The sequence below is a fragment of the Salvelinus sp. IW2-2015 genome, linkage group LG32 (genome assembly GCF_002910315.2).
Source record: "Salvelinus sp. IW2-2015 linkage group LG32, ASM291031v2, whole genome shotgun sequence".
Classification (NCBI taxonomy): domain Eukaryota; kingdom Metazoa; phylum Chordata; class Actinopteri; order Salmoniformes; family Salmonidae; genus Salvelinus; species Salvelinus sp. IW2-2015.
In genome coordinates, this window is record NC_036871.1 from 32866738 (window position 1) to 32887566 (window position 20829).

At 43.1% G+C, this 20829-nt stretch overlaps 1 protein-coding gene and 2 long non-coding RNA genes across 7 annotated transcripts; 2 read left to right on the forward strand and 1 right to left on the reverse strand.

The window, feature by feature from the left end:
• Positions 1-2630: 2630 nt before the first annotated feature.
• Positions 2631-6826, forward strand: catip (ciliogenesis associated TTC17 interacting protein). The gene is made up of 10 exons (XM_023977746.2): positions 2631-2706; positions 2889-2987; positions 3102-3287; positions 3436-3491; positions 3759-3845; positions 3986-4153; positions 4340-4464; positions 4779-4855; positions 5610-5698; positions 6017-6826. Exons 2-10 carry the CDS (start codon positions 2909-2911, stop codon positions 6203-6205), a joined length of 1056 nt encoding a protein of 351 aa, XP_023833514.1. The 5' UTR covers positions 2631-2706; positions 2889-2908; the 3' UTR covers positions 6206-6826.
• Positions 5599-8221, reverse strand: LOC139023425 (uncharacterized). The gene is made up of 2 exons (XR_011474556.1): positions 7937-8221; positions 5599-5686 (listed from the first exon to the last, which is right to left on the reverse strand). It is a non-coding gene; the product is annotated as an uncharacterized lncRNA (long non-coding RNA).
• Positions 6912-20741, forward strand: LOC139023426 (uncharacterized). Of its 5 annotated transcripts, XR_011474558.1 has the most exons (5): positions 6912-7199; positions 13100-13338; positions 13691-13866; positions 14039-16163; positions 16236-20741. It is a non-coding gene; the product is annotated as an uncharacterized lncRNA (long non-coding RNA). The 5 variants fall into 5 exon arrangements; XR_011474561.1 differs by having other exon boundaries at positions 13100-13373; positions 14039-20741; XR_011474557.1 differs by having other exon boundaries at positions 14039-20741.
• Positions 20742-20829: the final 88 nt, after the last annotated feature.

Sequence of the window (20829 nt, forward strand, 5' to 3'; positions counted from 1 at the left end):
TGTAAAATATGAGTTGCACCTGTATAATCAGCTTTATAGTCGCACAAAATATTTTCTAACATGTAATTTATTTTTTGAATAAATGCAACAACACACGTGATGTGTGAATAAATGCAACACTTGCAAACATCTAACTTGATATGTGAATAAATTAAATAAGATTTTCAAGCATGCAACTCAATTTAAAAATGAATGCAAATCCTTTACCATAGAACAATGAGACAGATATTTCACTGGATGTATACATGTGACGCATCTGGTTGAATAGCAGTGGGAGAAGATGGAGCGAGATGGATTTTGTCAGAAATTCAGCAACATTTCTCATCTATGAAATGTTCACCTTCCAACAGGACAACGACCCTAAGCACATAGCCAAGACAACACAGGAGTGGGTTCGGGACAAGTCTCTGAATGTCCCTTGATTGGCTGAGCCAGAGCCTGGATTTGAACCCAATTGAACATCTCTGGAAATAGCTGTGCAGCAATGGTCCCCATCCAACCTGACAGAGCTTGAGAGGATCTGCAGAGAAGAATGGGAGACACTCTCGAAATGAAAACCTCCCTGGTCTTTGTGGTTGAATCTGTGTTAAATATGTCTCAGAATGTTTCTATATTTATTTTAGAAGATGCAACAATTATTCATGAAGCAAACATTGGATGACTTGGTGAAGGTGTGGTCAAGAGAAGCTGTCTGTTTTCCTCTCTTCATCCATGGTGCTCGTTCAATATAGCATTAGGAGAGTCCTGTGAACATCAACCAGTGGAGGCTGCTGAGGGGAGGACACCTCATAATAATGGCTGGAACGGAGCGAATGGAATGGCATCAAACACAAGGAAACCACGTGTTTGATGTATTTGATACCATTCCAACTATACCGCTCTAGCCGTTACCATGAGCCTGTCCTCCCAAATTAAGGTACCACCATCCTCCTGTGACCTCAACAGTCATAAACTTGTCATTCTGAACAGCACCATCTTCCTAATTGATAACTTTTACATATTTGCATATTATGAAATCTGATGGGAAACAGCATCACCCCTGTAACCACCATTAAGACTGAAGAAATGTTTAAATATTTTTTCACTCAAGCATGTTGCCATTATGTGTAGAAGTTGTTATTGACAAAATGTAATATGAATCATAAATACATAGAACACGTTGTTGTTCCATGTACAATAGATTGAGGAGGAGTGTTCATTAGAAAAGTGGTGGTAGATTGGGTGTGGGTGGTAGTCATTAGGTGGTAGTCATTAATAATGATGGATCTTAGTCATCCTAGCGAATACAAATGTAGTCCACTGCAGATCAGCTAAACGTTCACATTTGCAAAATAAGGATATACAGCCCCAACACAACACTCACTGTTCTTGTTACAAATGCATGACTATTGTCTCACATGAGTCAGCACAGCCCTGATCAACAGTGACAAAGTGCCTTACAGATGCCTAGCACAGTGACTACCTGGGTGAACTTGACAAGCAGGGTTCAGGGACAAGGTAGAACGCCAGCTGCAGCTGCAGTCGGAACGACAGCACGACCAGGGTCTCAGACCAGGGCCACAGGTCCTCTGGGAGTGAAGACTTGTTTTTTAAAATATGTGTCGCCTCATTCCGTAGGCTACCCTGACCTTAGGTCTACTATAACGAAGGCTGGTTCAACAGCAATGCATAGTCTTTTTTTGCTGGCGATTTTATGATATCATTACATTTTATATGTTGTTTTTTCAACTGTTGTTGAAAAAAACGAACAGATTGCTTGTTTTTCGTATTTAAAAAAAAAACGAACTTATTAGAATGATTAATTGTCCTGGTTTTATGGTGAGAACGTCAGTGGCACGTTTTGTTTAGAATTTGATTAGAATTATTCGCTCTTTTTTTAGGCTTTATCAATAATGAATGTAATATTGCTTATTGACAACATTTGGCATGTCCATGATCAGGCATAATGCAATTTACAGTAGGCCTAGCCACTAACGTTATATCAGTGCGAACGCTATGTATATATATTTTTATTTTATTTAACTAGGCAAGTCAGTTAACTTCAACATTTCCACATTGAAGCCATGCAATTACCTAGAACAATGTGGACTGCAAACAAGTTCAAGTTAACATATTTAACAAAGATGGGATAGGTCTACATTTTGTTATTTTGTTTCTGTAAGCTGTTTAACAAACTATAACGGACTAATAGTTGATTCCAAGGCAATACATAAAATACCGTAATTACACAACTTGAAGCAACCAAATATTTAGCCATGGAGCACGTTCGACACACCCACAACTTGTTTATTCATCAAAACCAGTATTGTGGAGTCATTAAAAATACTTTAGTCCTATTTAAGTTGTTTTTTTGGGTAGCTGTACTTAACTTTAATATTAATATTTTTGACAAATTTTACTCCACTACATTCCTAAAGAAAATAATGAACTTTTTACTCCATACATTTACCCTGACACCAAAAAGTACTATTAACATGTTGAATGCTTAACAGGACAGGAACATTTTCCAATTCACGCACTTGTCAAGAGAACATCCCTGGTCATCCCTACGCAAGAACCACCACATATTTTTTTTGCGCGTTTACAAGATATTTTTGTTGCCATGACAACCCATATTGTGAGGGTTTTTTATGCTCTTGAGACAGACAGACAGCAACAGCGAAAAAAGATCGGTCTAACCTTCTGCCAGACTTCTAGCTAAATAAGGTGCGAGCTCACTGAATGATTCTATCAACATTTTCTTTATAGAATGATTTGCAATCACATGAACTTCAGCCAGCAAGCTCAGCATTAGTTTGCCAACTCTAGTCTGTGGTGGTGTTGGTTGATGTTGTTGTAGTAAGCTGCTTTGGCAAACTGCCCATATTCATTTTTTCGTGTATCTGAAGCTCCAAACTGAAAGTCTGATATGGAGGAGACTGCTACAACGGAGGAAGCCGAGGAGTTAAAAGCCTCTAGCGAGGCCATCGCCTTTCTGTCCAGCATAAGTGAGTTAAGTAGAGCTAACGTTAGCTGAGTGTTGGCACCTGCACTCTCAAGTTCCTCTTTCATCGTAGCCCTGCTATAGCTGTAGCTTGTTTTCATTGTGTGTGTGTGTGTAGGGGCTGCGGAGATGCAGCGTTGTCTGTTTGAAGACTCTCTGGTGACAGTGTCCGAGGGGGGCAGAGAGCTGGGAGAGTTTAAGGTGACTGTGGAGAGGACCATTTGCAGGGAGCAGCCTTGCCTGCTGCTGCACGCACACAGCCATGGATCTATTGACAACACTCCCTGTGGTACAGCCATCACTGGTACGACAGGGGGGAGGAAGAGAGGAGGGAGGAGATAGGGAAAGGGAGGCAGGACACAGAGGGGGAGGAGAAAGTGTGAGGTGGGGAGAGTGTGAGTGTTGGTCTTTCTCAGTCTGCGATTACTATTTCTGTCTCTATTTCCAATCAGCCTACCTTTCTTTGAACCTGGAGACCCTGGAGCAAAACCACCACGAGTATGTCAAGGTAAAACTGCCTGAAACTGGTCTACACAGGCTAGACCCATCTAGACCATTTACAAAACCTTATAAGACTAAAACATAAAACTCTGCAATATAACATTCCCACCAATTCTCTGCTAACCTAACGTGGCAGGTGTAGGAATACGCCTGAGCAGAGTTCACACTTCAGTTTTTCATGGAAAACAGAAGTCAGGTTGAAAACACAGTATCCCTGAAAACCAGACGTTAGCGTTTTCTGGCGACTCCACATAGGCTAATTCTCTGCTCTCAGCTTCAAGACCACCGATTGGACAGGAGGTGTCACATGGTCCAGCATGATGGACAGCTGGTGGTGAACAAAACCACCACTGTGGGAGAGGTGAGAGAGAAAAGGGGAAGGAGGTGAATGTATGTGTAAGGTAGGAGGGCAGAGTGTGTGTTTTCCATTGTGCTCTTTGAGAAGGATTTCTATCTGAGATTTCTAACCTGTTGTGTGTGTGGGTGGGTGTGTGTGTGTAGGAGATAAGGAGGCAGACCTTGTCGTACCCTCTGTCCTCTGTGAAGGGGTTAGTGTCCGAGGGCTCTAACCTGCTGCTGCTGAGGGTATTCGCTCTGAGGAAGAACGTCCCGGAAAACATGACATTCCTCTCCTTCGACCAGGACACACACATATCCACCTCCACATACGTGAGTGTGTCCGTGCATGTGTGTGTGTGAGCCTACTTATACAGTAGCAATGAGTGTCTTATTTGTGGAAAGTGTGCATGAGTTTGTTTACAGTACTATAACTTTTTATTTGTGTTCTCATTTTTGTTTGATTTGACCTTGTATTGGCCACAGTTTTTGGTTAATGAGTGGTCTATTTGTGGTCAGAGGGAGCTGGGGTGCAGGCAGCAGACGGTGGGAGAGGAGGTGGTGGAGGTGTTTGGGATGGAGAGGACGGTCAACTCGGTGGAGGACATCCCAGCCATGTGGCACTGCTACTTCCTGCCTGACGGGTAAGATGACATCACTTCCACCAGACCAAAGAGACACAGGACATACAGGGCACCACCCCAAAGATGGTGGATAAATGAAAATAGTTCACTCAGACTGTTTACTATTGAAAAAAATTGTCAGTTCCTGTCTACTTAGGGGAGTGGCTCTCCCATAGACTCCAATGTGATAGCAGCTGGGTCTGGTCTACTTAGTTCATTGACTTCCATTGAAACACAAAAAAGGAGGGAGTGGGTTGTGTCGCTTCCTCTTCCGTCTCTGACCGCCTCTCTCATCACTTTCTACCTGTGTGATGTCATATCCTGCACCTGTTTAGGCATCTGGCTAGCCGAGTGCAGGTGGGCTCTCCTGTGACCATGAGGCTCTTGCTACTCCCGCTCCAAACACACACAGGTACATGAACACCAAAACACACATATGCACACATACAAACACAGTATTAGGAGTGTTCCCCTATTTAAATATAATTATATTTAAATTGCAACAATCTTTTATTGCAACAATAATAACAACAGTACACATCAATACAGGGACATTCCTGTGAATACAATGAAAAAATTAAATAATAGAACACCAGGCGATTAAAAAAAAAAAAATAATAATAATTCAGGACATCATTTATATGTGACAAGGCAATGAGACATTAACAGACATTCAGAGACATGACTTCTAATAATTGCATTTTGTCAAATCTTTTGTGCAAGAAATCATTGTTCCCCTTGGTCCACGCGCTCCTCCTCTGCAGTTGCAGGGGGCGGTTCCTCCTGCAGGCAGAGGAGGGTCGTTAGTGATTGGAGCCACCTGGGCTCAGGGTATAAAGCTGTCACTAATCACTTCTCTCTCTCTCTCTCTGCTCCTCCAGGTATGCTCATGATTTGTTTGTTCCTTTGTAGTTTTGCATAGTTTTCACTCAGTCATGTTCACACACACATATTCACGCATCCATGCACTTTACATACACCTTACATCATGATACTTCCACACCTCATTCCTTTTTTTCTAGTTTAAGTATAGTTTGTTTATAATAAAGAACACTTTAAATTGGCCTATACCTGTTGTTCGTGTCCCCTCATTTTTGTCACAGGCTATGAGCCGCTTGTGGACAGCCCTATTTTACATGTGTTTGTGTATCTGTGTTGTGTCTCAGAGGTGAGGGATGATAAGCCTGTGTTTGAGAAGAGGTCTCTGGTCTGGGAGGAGGACATGCAGATGCACTCCATGTTCCTGGACAGAAAGGTGACATATTAGTATTTTCCTACCCCCTATCCCTCACTCCTACTCTCACCCTAGCCCAGCGTTTCCCAAACTCGGTCCTGGGGACCCCAAGGGGTGCACATTTAGTTTCTTTCCCGTAACACTACACAGCTGATTCAAATAATCAACTCAGCATCAGGCTTTGATTATTTGAATCAGCTGTGTAGTGCTAGGGCAAAAACCAAAATATGCACCCCTTGGGGTCCCCAGGACTGAGCTAGGGAAACACTGCCCAAGCCCCTTACTCTTAAACCACTGACCCCTAAGTTTCCAACATGACCTGACGTGTGTGTGTTACAGGAGGAGTTGAAGGCGGAGCATGCCTCGTACCTGCGGCAGCACCCGGAGCTCCGCACTATGATGGCCGACTTCCTGCAGTTTTTGTTACTACGGAAACCGAGCGACGTATTTGTGTTTGCCCGCGAGTACTTCTCCCCATTCGCCTCCCTCCAACCCCCGGGGAGCACCTTCAACACCTCCTCACCCTGAGGATGCACAGTTCAGATGGAGGAAAGGGAATGAAGAGAAGAAGCCTCTTTTGAGATTTAGCCCAGTTCTCTTTAATAGGTTCTGTCTTTCATCTTTTTTTTCTCTTTCTTTTTAGCCCTTTTTCTCCCCAATTGGTAGTTACAGTCTTGTCCCATCCCTGCAACTCCCGTACAGACTCGGGAGAGGCGAAGGTCTAGAGCCATGTGTCCTCCGAAACACAACCCCGCAAAGCCGTACTGCTTCATGACACAATGCCCGCTTAACCTGGAAGCCAGCCACACCAATGTGTCGGAGGAAACCACGTACACCTGGCGACTGTGTCAACGTACATGCGCACAACCCGCCACAGGAGTCACTAAAGCGCGATGGTGACGCGATTGTGCACAGCTTCAAAGCCTTAGACCGCTGGGAGGCCCTCCGTCTTTCAACTCGAGGGACAACTGAACTATTTATTAGTGTTTTTTGCAATAAGGCAGAGCAGTGGTTATGAAGTAAATAAGATGAGGAAAGGGAGCACTTGTAGATTATAGGGACATAAGGAATTCTAGGAGCTCATTTTCAGCTTCAGTGTGTGTGTGTGTTGTCATTTTAAATTTCAATAAAGCGTAATGTTTTATTTAAGCAAAATGTGCGTTGCGTTAATTAAATTTAACATAAAAAAGGCCCTATATTCTTTGTACCCGGAAGAGAGATGACTTGACAATTTGAGTGTACATTTTTTTCAATGCGTCATGTTACTGTAGAACTAATGAGCGCGCATTATAATGACATACTGATACTCCAATCTTCAAACCGAAAGAAAACAGGACAGCCCGTCCAAGGAGTGCGGTGGCAGCGATATTTCGCCCCCKAAAAAATATATAGCCTACATACGGTATATTGCGACGGTTGTGTGAATTGACGCAGCTGTTTTCTTATTAGGTATGTTCTGTCAGTGTCTCGTCTACTGACTAACGTACGTGGTGGTTTGTACATTAGTAGAAATCGACCCAAGGTGAGTTTTGTCCGCTCTTTTAAAAATGTTATTTTATGTCACTTCTCATGACAACAGTCAAACTCAAATGTTCCCTGTACCCATCATGAAGTTGCTACAACCTAGCCTATGAATGAAAGTTTACAACCTAGTTCGAAAGAAATTTAAGTAATCAAGGTGACAGACATTGACACATTCAATACCGCCTTGCACAATCTTGCCTGCATCTAGCTTATCTAGGGTGTAATCTGTCCAACAGTTGCAAACAAGTTTCTGTTGGACAAATTCAGGTATGTTTATCCCCATTTTGTTCCGTTTGCTTCCGTTTAAGAAAAGTTTTTCAACAGAATCGGCGAACTGAATACACCCCTGATCCCACACAAACACAGTTCACTTTCATAACAACCACATATAAACATCATGATCCTTTTGATTGTTGGATAATTCCTTCTTGCATTTACTCGCTCTCCTCCTCTACCCTTTTCCCTTCGCTTGTGGACTTTAGTGCACAACACATCAGCTGTCTGACAAGAAGAAAATACCTTTCCAACCCAAACCTTCATATCGTAACCGCTAACCGCTACATACAGCCTACATTGTTGTCACCATATTAGCTAACTTCAAGTCAACATAGCTACTACAACTAACGCATTAGTAAATCCGCTACAATCATGCAGTACAGTGTAAAGTTAGTAAGAAGTTTAGCAGTCACACCGGCGGGCCCAGGTGACAATAAATTAATAAAACCAGAAGCTTACCTTGACTTGGAAGAGTTCCAGTGTTGGATAGCCATAGCTAGCTAGGTAGCATAGCATCCCTCTATGTTTGAGCTGGGTGTTTGAGTAGGCTAAACTAGATATCTGCATTTACTAACGAAAAGAAAAGTAAAAAAAMATATAAAATCTGTGGACTGTGCAGGTTTATCGTCCTGTCATGCAGAAGAGGGTACCTACTTGTCATAGTCTTATAGCCAGTGCTTAATTTGAGACTGACCCTGCCGGAACAGGATCTGGCACCTCTCAGTTTTGGACTGTTTCGTTCCAGAACCCATTTGCCAGGATCCGGTACCTTTTCTTGGCATGACCTTTTTTCTCTCACAGTTTGCTTTTATTAGAATTCTTTACATTGCAATCAGAGTTAATTCAAGTTGCCTCCTCTGTAATTCTCCAGCCCCCTAAAAAGTTAATGGGAAAACATGCCTGATATTCTACATTAAGAATTGATTAGAGTTGGGCCGGCCCGTGTTTATGGCTTGCGCAACATTGTAGCGCCTATAGACCAATGCATGGCCATTGCTGTGGTGAGAGAGAGAAGTGTGCCTGTATCTCTCACAGAACTAGAATGACATTCACTTTCTATGATCTCGTTCTCTCTCTCTGCTCTGATAGACATGAGCCTGCAACTGTCATCTATCCAGCGTTGCACTTCATCATTTGTTTCCTTATAGAATCATAGTCGCAGGAAGGGAGCTGGAGGTGCCGCAGCACCCCTGATAAATGTACAGTTGAAGTTGGAAGTTTACATGCACTTAGGTTGGTGTCATTAAAATTCGTTTTTCAACCACTCCACAAATTTCTTGTTAACCAAACTATAGTTTTGGCAAGTCGGTTAGGACATCTACTTTGTGCATGACACAAGTCATTCTTCCAACAATTGTTTACAGACAGATTATTTCACTTATAATTCACAGTATCACAATTCCAGTGGGTCAGAAGTTTACATACACTAAGTTGACTGTGCCTTTAAACAGCTTGGAAAATTCCAGAAATTATGTCATGGCTTTAGAAGCGTCTGAAAGGCTAATTGACATAATTTGAGTCAAGTGGAGGTGTACCTGTGGATGTATTTCAAGGCCAACCTTCAAACTCAGTGCCTCTTTGCTTGACATCATGGGAAAATGAAAAGAAATCAGCCAAGACCTCAGAAAGAAATTTGTAGACCTCCATAAGTCTGGTTCATCCTTGGGAGCAATTTCCAAATGCCTGAAGGTACCACGTTCATCTGTACAAACAATAGTACACAAGTGTAAACACCATGGGACCACGCAGCTGTCATACCGCTCAGGAAGGAGACCCTTTCTGTCTCCTAGAGATTAACGTACTTTGGTGCGAAAAGTGCAAATCAATCCCAGAAAAACAGCAAAGGACCTTGTGAGGATACTGGAGGAAACAGGTTCAAAAGTATCTCTATCCACAGTAAAATGAGTCCTATATCGACATAACCTGAAAGGCCACTCAGCAAGGAAGAAGCCACTGCCATAAAATAGCCAGACTATGGTTTGCAACTGCACATGGGGACAAATATTGTACTTTTTGGAGAAATGTCCTCTGGTCTGATGAAATAAAAATAGAACTGTTTGGCCTTAATGACCATCGTTACCTTTGGAGGAAAAAGGGGGATGCTTGCAAGCCAAAGAACACCATCCCAACCGTGAAGCACGGGGGTGGTAGCATCATGTTGTGGGGGTGCTTTGCTGCAGGAGGGACTGGTGCACTTCACAAAAAGATGGCATCATAAGGAACAAAAATTATGTGGATATATTGAAGCAACATCTCAAGATATCAGTCAGGAAGTTAAAGCTGGGTGGTGAAAATGTTAAAATTGGTCTTCCAAATGGACAATGACCCCAAGCATACTTCCAAAGTTGTGGCAAAATGGCTTAAGAACAACAAAGTCAAGGTATTGGAGTGGCCATCACAAAGCCTTGACCTCAATCCTATAAGAAAATGTGTGGGCAGAAACTGAAAATTATTGTGCGAGCAAGGAGGCCAAACACACCTGACTCAGTTACACCAGCTCTGTCAGGAGGAATGGGACAAAATTTACATTTACATTTACATTTAGTCATTTAGCAGACGCTCTTATCCAGAGCGACTTACAAATTGGTGCATTCACCTTATGAAATCCAGTGGAACAACCACTTTACAATAGTGCATCTAACTCTTTTAAGGGGGAGGGGTGGGGTTAGGAGGATTACTTTATCCTAGGTATTCCTTAAAGAGGTGGGTTTCAGGTGTTTCCGGAAGGTGGTGATTGACTCCGCTGACCTGGCGTCGTGAGGGAGTTTTGTTCCACCATTGGGGTGCCAGAGCAGCGAACAGTTTTGACTGGGCTGAGCGGGAACTGTACTTCCTCAGAGGTAGGGAGGCGAGCAGGCCAGAGGTGGATGAACGCAGTGCCCTTGTTTGGGTGTAGGGCTGATCAGAGCCTGAAGGTACGGAGGTGCGTTCCCCTCACAGCTCCGTAGGCAAGCACCATGGTCTTGTAGCGGATGCGAGCTTCAACTGGAAGCCAGTGGAGAGCGGAGGAGCGGGGTGACGTGAGAGAACTTGGAAGGTGAACACCAGACGGGCTGCGGCGTTCTGGATGAGTTGTAGGGGTTTAATGGCACACGGCAGGGAGCCCAGCAACAGCGAGTTGCAATAATCCAGACGGGAGATGACAAGTGCCTGGATTAGGACCTGCGCCGCTTCCTGTGTGAGGCAGGGTCGTACTCTGCGAATGTTTGTAGAGCATGAACCTACAGGAACGGGTCACCGCCTTGATGTGAGTTGAGAACGACAGGGTGTTGTCCAGGATCACGCCAAGGTTCTTAGCGCTCTGGGAGGAGGACACAATGGAGTGTGTCAACCGTGATGGCGAGATCATGGAACGGGCAGTCCTTCCCGGGAGGAAGAGCAGCTCCGTCTTGCCGAGGTTCAGCTTGAGGTGGTGATCCGTCATCCACACTGATATGTCTGCAGACATGCAGAGATGCGATTCGCCACCTGGTTATCAGAGGGGAAAAGAGAAGATTAATTGTGTGTCGTCTGCATAGCAATGATAGGAAGAGGCATGTGAGGATATGACAGAGCCAAGTGACTTGGTGTATAGCGAGAATAGGAGAGGGCCTAGAACAGAGCCCTGGGGACACCAGTGGTGAGAGCACGTGGTGCGGAGACAGATTCTCGCCACGCCCACCTGGTAGGAGCGACCTGTCAGGTAGGACGCAATCCAAGCGTGGGCGCGCCGAGATGCCCAGCTCGGAGAGGGTGAGAGGAGGATCTGATGGTTCACAGTATCAAAGGCAGCCGATAGGTCTAGAAGGATGAGAGCAGAGGAGAGAGAGTTAGCTTTAGCAGTGCGGAGCGCCTCGTGACACAGAGAAGAGCAGTCTCAGTTGAATGACTAGTCTTGAAACCTGACTGATTTGGATCAAGAAGGTCATTCTGAGGGAGAGTAGCAGGAGAGCTGGCAAGGACGGCACGTTCAAGAGTTTTGGAGAGAAAAAAAAGAAGGGATACTGGTCTGTAGTTGTTGACATCGGAGGGATCGAGTGTAGGTTTTTTCAGAAGGGGTGCAACTCTCGCTCTCTTGAAGACGGAAGGGACGTAGCCAGCGGTCAAGGATGAGTTGATGAGCGAGGTGAGGTAAGGGAAAGGTCTCCGGAAATGGTCTGGGAAGAGAGGAGGGATAGGGTCAAGCGGGCAGGGTGTTGGGCGCCGGCCGTCACAAGACGCGAGATTTCATCTGGAGAGAGAGGGGAGAAAGAGGTCAAAGCACAGGGTAGGGCAGTGTGAGCAGAACCAGCGGTGTCGTTTGACTTAGCAAACGAGGATCGATGTCGTCGACCTTCTTTTCAAAATGGTTGACGAAGTCATCCGCAGAGAGGGAGGAGGGGGGAGGAGGGGGAGGAGGATTCAGGAGGGAGGAGAAGGTGGCAAAGAGCTTCCTAGGGTTAGAGGCAGATGCTTGGAATTTAGAGTGGTAGAAGTGGCTTAGCAGCAGGAGACAGAAGAGGAGAAAGTAGAGAGGAGGGAGTGAAAGGATGCCAGGTCCCGAAAGGGAAGGCGAGTTTTCCTCCATTTCCGCTCGGCTGCCCGGAGCCCTGTTCTGTTTTACCCAACTTATTGTGGGAAGCTTGTGGAAGGCTGCCTGAAACGTTTGACACAAGTTAAACAATTTAAAGGCAATGTTACCAAATACTAATTGAGTGTATGTAAACTTCTGACCCACTGGGAATGTGATGAAAGAAATAAAAGCTGAAATAAATCATTCTCTCTACTATTCTGACATGTCACATTCTTAAAATAAAGTGCTGATCCTAACTGACCTAAGACTGGGAATTTCTCCTAGGATTAAATGTCAGGAATTGTGAAAAACTGAGTTTAAATGTTTTTGGCTAAGAGGTATGTAAACTTCGGACTTCAACTGTATATACATTTGCCAAAGTTATAGAATTACTGCTGTCTGTTCAGAAAGAAATGAATTAATTCAGAATACTACACCAGGAGTAGGACTATAATTTAGCCACAGAGGTTCAATAGCTTATTAAAAAAATTGTGTGTTGCCCAATCACAAGACATGCCTACAGTCGGGAAAGTTTGGCAAATCTGCCAGTGAACAGCATGCAGCCAAAACGGGCCTTTTGCAATTTTTCAAATAGAATTGCGGAAAAACACAGTTTGGAAAGTAAATGGCTCCTGCTGAAAAGAGAATACTAATCTGTAGGCTTGTAGGCTACTAAATATGTTATCAACTTCCAAATAGGCCTATTGAGCAAACTGCATGGTTTTCTAAAGTAAAACAAAAGAGAGGCTTTTGACACAAGGGCATCAGACATCTGAGTGAGCTGTGCATCATTGGGTCAGTCAGTGAAACTGGAAAGCTTTTTTAGGATTCTAATTTCCTTCTCATTGCAGCCTACAATATGTGTCTCCACACACCTTGGCTTAGACTATTGATGGATTCAAGACAAAGTCATTTTTATTGATCTCAGATTCTCAGTTTGTCAGTGTCAAAGTAGATTGTCATTTTGATCATTTGTGAGGTATTTAAAACAATTCTTCAGAAGTCTTCAGTCATCTAAAATGATGTAGAATTGCATGAAATGCGTTTAGAAAAGGCCCACATTTTCCCGAACCCTCTTCTCTCTTTCATAGCTCTGTGCAGGTGGTAGTTGCAGTGCGGTTTGGTCGAGGGACTTTGTGTGTGTGTGATGGACCTGTGCCTGCTGTCCCGTATTGATGAGGAGCTGGAGTCTTCTGATGTCTGCCCTGTGCTTCCTGTGCAGAGACTTGCTCAATTGAAAACACCTGGAGATGGTGAGGGACAGGGACCACATGCAGAGTTTAATAAGGTCCAACCCTAACGCCTCCCTATAGAAAAACGCCTGGAGACGGTGAGGGACAGGGACCACATACAGAGATTAATAAGGTCCAACCCTAACGCCTCCCTACACATTAATGTACGTCTGAAAACATTGGATGCTAGGTTTGGTATTAGTAATGTGGTAATAACTCCACCTGGCCCTCAGACAGGTTAGGGGTGGAGTAAGTTAACACCATATTGATGACCAATCCTTTCAGATGAGCCGAATGGAAAGGGGTGTAAGCTTGGGCTATAGGGAGTTGGGAGTTTCTATCATGTTTCATATCAGTCCATTCTTTTATATCAGTGTAAGTGCACACTTCATGAAGAAGGGTAGAGAATTGGAACCCAGTCCCTATCTAATCCTCGTGGTCTGGCTCCAGGTGAAGGATGGCTGTGGCCTGTTCCTGAGGCTGCAAGAGAAAGGCCTGCTGGATGACCACTACTTCCTGTCCTAGCTTCTCAGTGTCATTGGTCGAATGGACCTGCTCCACCTCCTGTAGCCGGAGTGAACGGCCCACACCCAGGCTGACGCAAGCCCTGCCCTTTCACAGTACAGGTGAGCACAGAGCTCTGTGGGGGTGTGAGTGTGTGTGTGTGTGTGTGTGTGTGTTTGTGTATTGTCACAGCAATAGGCCACATAGAACAGCAACAGTGAACAACTGATATTTCTAGAATATTTTGTAATTCACTGATTGCATTACATCTCTCTCTCTCTCTCGTTCTCTTAGGAGGATGTTGTATAAGGTCTCGGTAGATGTAACTCAGGAGAATGTCACTAAGATGAAGTTTCTGCTGAGTGATAAACTGCCCAGAGGACGACTGGATCTCTGCACTGTAAGAAGTTTAACACTGGTGTGTGTGTGTGTGTGTGTTTATTTTGGCACTCTTTTTTTAGATTTAGTCTAGTCTTAGTAATTTGGACTAAAATATATTAAGTCACATTTTTGTCATTTAAATAATGATTTTGACTAGTTGTTGTCAAAATTATCTAAACAGTTGTCCATTTTAGTCAACTAAATGCCATATCATTTTAGCCACATCACATTTGTATTGCCTCATTAACCTTTAGTAACATAAATCACTGACTTCCATGTAATCACCAGATGGTTCATCAAAGTAGTATGGGTTGCACCTCCATCACCCAGTCACATCATTTCCATTGTTATCAACGTTCCAGACGCCACAACCACATTTATGTCCAAAAGTAGAACGGGGGCTAATGACTTTGACAGGGAGCTAAAGACTGTTTTGCCCACTGACATTGTCGAGTGACTAAACCTCGAGTCCAAATCGAGTCCCAAGTTTGGGGCGGCAGGTAGCCTAGTAGATAGAGCCAGTAACCGAATGGTTGCTGGATCGAATCCCCGAGCTGACAAGGTCAAAATCTGTCGTTCTGCCCCTGAACAAGGCAGTTAACCCACTGTTCACCGGTAGGCCGTCATTGTAAATAAGAATTTGTTCTTAACTGACTTTCCTAGTAAAAATGTTTTTAAATGTAAAAGTTCCCTGTGCTCGAAGTCCAAGTTACCAATCGTCCAGTCACGAGTCATAAGTCCCTATGGCTGAAGTCAGAGTCCCAGTGCTCAAGTCTGAGTCCAAGCTCTCAAGTCTGAGTCACTGGGTCCACATTAACTCAATCTAAAGTTATTTACCCAGTCAGATATAGTGGCAAGAGGAATTTAATCAATAAATTGTTTCCTCTCCCTTTTCCTTTCTTTTTGTGTCACCAAATATTTGCATACAGGCTACTGGTAATGTTACCAGGGCCACGTTCAGTTGCAAAACGTTTTATAATGTTGCAGATAGAAATTCCATGAATAGAGCCGACGTTATTCCTTATTTAACATGTCAGAGAGGCATGTCTGTTCTACATAGCATATTTATATCTGAACGTTCCAAAACATTGCGTCCTGCTGAACGTGTCCCAGGTTGTTAGCTATAGCTGGCTAATGAGGTAACATGACTGAACAAGTTGTATCCTAAACAAATGGTTAACGGAAGGGGTCCGTAAGTAGCCAAGTTTTTCTATACTTTCTGAATGTAAAATGCAGCCTGCCAATGCACGATAGAAGGGGAAAAAACATACCACCGGTATTATGGATCGTTTAGTTATAGTTTTTTCTGGGTCCATTTAGTCAGTTATAGTCTTGTCAATTGCCACTGAAAAATAGGTGCTTGACGAATATTTTAGTCACTATTTTTGTTAACACTGACAATTTAATTTTACAATAAGGTACAGAACTTAAGTGAAACTTCCAGAACCTTTCAAATGAGGGCCAATTTGTCAGGAAGYGTAATGTACTGTATAGGTAAACATTAATTACAAGTAAGTGCTCCTCAAGATACACTTCATTTTAATGAGCTAAATCCTGTGTAACAACTAGTAATGACATTGTTCTTAGCCAAACATTACATGCACTATACTTTGAAATACTGTATTTTACCACATATGCCACCAATATTAGATTCCAGTCAGTGAGGTTGATCTACTGGTCTGTTTTTACCAGCTCAACCAAGTTAACCCAGATGGTACACTTTATTTTAGGGGCATGTAATAGCAACAACACTGAGTGGAGATATCGTTTGAACAGTGCCATTGAGCATAGGCTATAATCTCTCAGACAGTTGATCACAACCTTTGTGACTGTATGCAGCTGAGAAGAAGCGAAACACTAAGTTGGTGAAMTTAGCGGAAACCTGCCCATTCGTATCAAATTACTACCAGTAACATGTTGCAATTACACTGTAATAAGTGGTTACAGTTAACTATAATACTTGTTACAGTGTAATTATACATGTAGTTATAGTTATACTGTAATAAGTGGTTAGCAGTTAACTATAATACTTGTTACAGTGTGTAATTATACATGTAGTTATAGTTATACTGTAATAAGTGGTTACAGTTAACTATAATACTTGTTACAGTTGTAATTATACATGTAGTTACACTGTAATAAGGACCCCTTAAAATTAAGTGTTACCAAATAAACTCATTAAAGTAAAGTAAATCAAGACAAAAGATCTGACCCATATTACCCAACATGTTTATCTTCCATTTGTATCTTCTTAAGAAAGCAAAAGGCATAGCTTCTTCAGGAGATGCATGATCAAAGCAATAAATTAATGACATATCTCTTGCATGTCATCATCAAAACCCTGACGTCTTTAAAGAGACAGTATACCATGTTCAATGTAATGCATCTCAATAGGAATATATTGCTTTTACACAATATAGAACCTAATATTCCACAAATGGAATTCGCTTGTATAATAAACAAATATCCAGAGGTAGCTAGAATTCTTATAGGCCCAATATAGGCTGTATCTCAATACATTTTTAAAATCTAATTTCTGGTGCTCCTACATTTCAGTCTATGGCTAATATACCCTTGGCTAAAGGCTGTATCCAGGCACTCCGCGTTGCATCGTGTTTAAGATCAGCCCTTAGCCGTGGTATATTGGCCATGTACCACACCCCCTCCGGCCTTAATGCTTAATTATACCATGGCATTGTTGAATACTTGTTTCTGATTGGCTTGAAGGGCATTCTAGAGTGTGCAATCCTCTCTGTTTGGAGGATATATTGGCACAGGTGTTGTTAAGCACGAGAAGATGTCGAGGGCTGGCAAACCGTGCCAATGTATCCTCCAAACACCGGCTTCCAGGGCATTATCACTTTTCTTACAACGGGTTACCAACATACTCAAATAATGATTGACATATTTTCATTAAAAACGTTATTTTGATTAATTTATTCATACTATTTCATCCTTCCACAAGATATAGTCCTGATACAGATCTAGGGATGCTAGCCAAGCCGGCTGGTCGTTCGTTCTATCGGTTCGGTTGCCAGAGATGCGACCCAGTCGTTCAGTCTTTTTGTTCTGTATCAATGAATGTGACCCAGTCGTTCATTCTAAATGTTCCATTGTCATACTGGCTGGCAACGTTCTTAACCCTTGGTTGATAGCTAGCCAACTACTGCTAACTTAGTCACGTCAGAGTAACTACAAAGTAGCTGCAATTGTATTTGTTTTAGCTGTTTTCTAGTGACATTTATTTGGATACATCCACAACAATGAGCTAATGATGCACYATTTTGCCTTGCATAGAAAATGTGCTCTCTCGGCAGAACACTGTTGTTCAGAGGAGCTAGCCAACAACACAACTAACACAATCACTTCAAACTGAAGCTGGAAAGACAGCAAACTAGCTGCACTTCGTTTCATTTTACCTGTTTTCTATTGATAGTTCTTTGTATATATCCAGATAAATGATGCTGATTCATGATTTTCGACTGGCTGAGAAAAGCTGCCTGGCTGTCGGTTCATTCCGACTCCCGACATGTTCATTACTGTGGGACAGCTGGAGATCGAATTTGAATATTGAAACAATGTTTATACAAAATCTCCGCTGTTGAAAACTAAATGTTAGTCTAATTTCATTTTATTTATTTAACCCGGTAAGTCGACTGAACACATTCTCATTCATAGCAACAACCTGGGGAATAGTTACAGGGGAGAGGAGGAGGGATGAATGAGCCAATTGTAAATTGGGGATGATTACAGTAGGTGGCCAGATTGGGAATTTAGCCTGGACACCGGGGTTAACGCCCCTACTCTTACGATAAGTGCCATGGGATCTTTAGTGACCACAGAGAGTCATGACACCCGTTTAACATCCCATCCAAAAGACAACACCATACACAGGCTGCAGACAGATAGGGGAAAGGGCAGACAGAGGGGCCCTCTCCACAATGCTGAGACCTTGAAGGTTGGGAGCAGAGAGATAGGAGTGACACAGACTGGTTCACGGTTACTGAGGGGAGACAAAGAGGGAATGAAAACTTAGTTGGTTTCAGGAACTAAGGGGCAGCACAGATGACTCTTAAAGACACTTGACAGAGAATTGTTAGATTTGCGCCAGTATTGATACAAGGGCGGAGCCATGTATCAAAAGGGGGATGGATTAGGGCACTTTGTGGCCTATTAGTTAATAATAATAAAAATAAAAAAATGATATATATATATAGCGTTCCCAACTTACTTGGCGGACACGAGTATGGTAACTGAAATATTAGGTCAAGATATTATCCCTAGAGTTGGTTTACTAGGATAATAATGGAGGACATTCTAGCTAATCAGATAGAACACATGAGAAAATGTTTGTTAACCAAACCCGTATGTCCAAGATTTTGTGTCCAACAGGTGAATGACAGGAGAAGGTGATTCACTCAATCCAACCAGGAGACTAGGGGGGATCCAGTCCCTGAGGAGAATAGACGGGAAACAGCCCGTTGGGAAGACCCATACCAGGTTATGTTAAACCACCGCCTTTGCCATTAGAATAGCTGAGAGAGTCACTTGGGTCCACGTTACCTACTGCAAGAAGGTATGTACCCATATAAGCACTGCTGATCACACATAGAGTTAGGAGAAGAACCGAGAACCAATAAGGTCCAGGGATTACCTCCTTAAACGAAGATTTCCTACCCCGACAGTTCCATACTATGTGTGCTGCTASAGGTGTGAGTATGGGATGGTACCTAGCAGACCAACTAAGGGCAGGAGAGGGTTGGCGGTTTTTGGGAAGAGTAGGGGCTCTGAGCTGCATCCTAGTCTCTGAAACCTTTCTGATAGATCCAAATCAACCACCTGGAGATACTAATTATATGACACCATTGTCATTGATAAGAAGTAAAAGATATACTATATAATTCACTGATGAGTGACTAACAAAATAAGGAGTCAAAGAGGATCAAGATGTAGGATTTAAGGTCAACATTAAACAATTCCCTAGGAAAGCAAATAACTGTACAGGGATTGGGATGGCCAGATTGAAGTACTTGGCCAACCCACCTCAGTTCACTTTAACTTCTGATGAGTGCCAGTGTTAAAGATACAAGAATGGCACCGAGAACTTAGATGATTTGAATGGCTGAAAGGTAATCGTTAATGTGACTGACTTGGGTTTGGAAGTACAGGAGACAATTCTTAACCTCACAACACCTATAACTGATGTAGGGTGGGCTCATACCAGCAAAGGACGCATACGACAGAAACTACCAAAGAGGGTGGTCAGGAAATTGCGACCAGGGGCTATTACTCAAACCAGTTCGAGTTAGTCATCAGAGGCCAGTTATAGGAGGCTAAAGTAGGCACAGGAGGAGTTTGGACCAGGATGGGAGTAGCCTTGTCTAGATGGATGTTATTGGCATCCAAAGTTACAGATTAATACAAAGCTATGGATCAAATAGGTGAAGACTTAACCACTACATTATATTGGTGGTTGACAATAAATAACAATGTTGATTGGATTAATGACATCTATTATAAGCACCAGAGATTGGTGAATAAGACTGGAGATGCAGTAAAGGGGTTCTCTGACCAATTATCCGACACCTCCATCATGGCCTGGTAAAATAGACTGACTCTATATATGTAAATTGTCAGAAAAGGGCGGGGTATGTAGAATGATTGGGATTCATTGCTGTATGTTTATTTTTTAAATAACACAGCTCCAGACGGATCAGTGACCAAGGCTCTGGCTGGTTTAACCACATGAGCTCACGAATTGGCAGAGAACTCTGGGGTAGATAATACTCTAACAAATTGGTTTGATAGTGTGTTTGGGAAGTGGAAAAATGTAATGATCACTGTGTTGTGGGCAACCTTCACCTGTGTGACTGTGTTAGTTTTGTGCGGATGTTGCGTGAAAAAGGGTGATTGTGAGGATTGAAAATATGCTTGGCCTATAATGGGGGTGTGTGTGCTGGAAGTAACATTTTGCCCCAGATAGTGTGCTGAGAAGCTGTGGTTAACCTTGAGCGGGAACAGTATGTTTTCTATGTGTAACGGATGTGAAATGGCTAGCTAGTTAGCGGGTACGCGCTAGTAGCGTTTCAATCAGTTACGTCACTAGCTCTGAATCCTAGAAGTAGTGTTGCCCCTTGTTGCCCCTTGTTGCCCCGCGGCTTTTGTGGAGCGATGGGTAACGACGCTTCGTGGGCGACCGTTGATGTGTGCAGAGGGTCCCTGGTTCGCGCCCGTGTCGGGGCGAGGGGACAGACGTAAAGTTATACTGTTACATATGCAGGTGCAAATAGCTCAACAATGTTGCAGAACTGTCTGACCTCAGTTTCTAGGGTGTGGGCGCGTAATCTACACAGCAACAGCGCCGGACATCTGGAGCGCTGTGGGGCTGGGACCAGCCTGGGCGCCACCGATAGGCTAGTGAGTCTAGACCACGCTCAGCCTCTACTCTGACAGGCCAACTGAAGTTGGAACTATCTCTGTCCTAGTATAAAAAAGAACTCTGTTAAATTCAAGTTAGTTCTCTGCTTTACCCTGCGTGGTGATACAGTGAACCCGTATGTACGAAAATTGCATTTACCATTTATCGCTTGTGTTAAATAAAAATACTTAAAGTATATTCGGTGACTCTGAATCACATTTTATCCTGATACCAGATTCGATTGACGCATCCCTTAACAGTGGAACACACCTTCCACGTCATTCAT

Excerpts from the sequence above, each read along its gene's own strand:
- catip (XM_023977746.2), top strand. The coding sequence starts at position 2,909 with ATGGAGGAGACTGCTACAACGGAGGAAGCCGAGGAGTTAAAAGCCTCT. Across the intron at positions 4,154-4,339 it reads ACATATCCACCTCCACATAC|AGGGAGCTGGGGTGCAGGCA; the intron begins GTGAGTGTGTCC and ends ATTTGTGGTCAG. Across the intron at positions 4,465-4,778 it reads TGCTACTTCCTGCCTGACGG|GCATCTGGCTAGCCGAGTGC; the intron begins GTAAGATGACAT and ends GCACCTGTTTAG.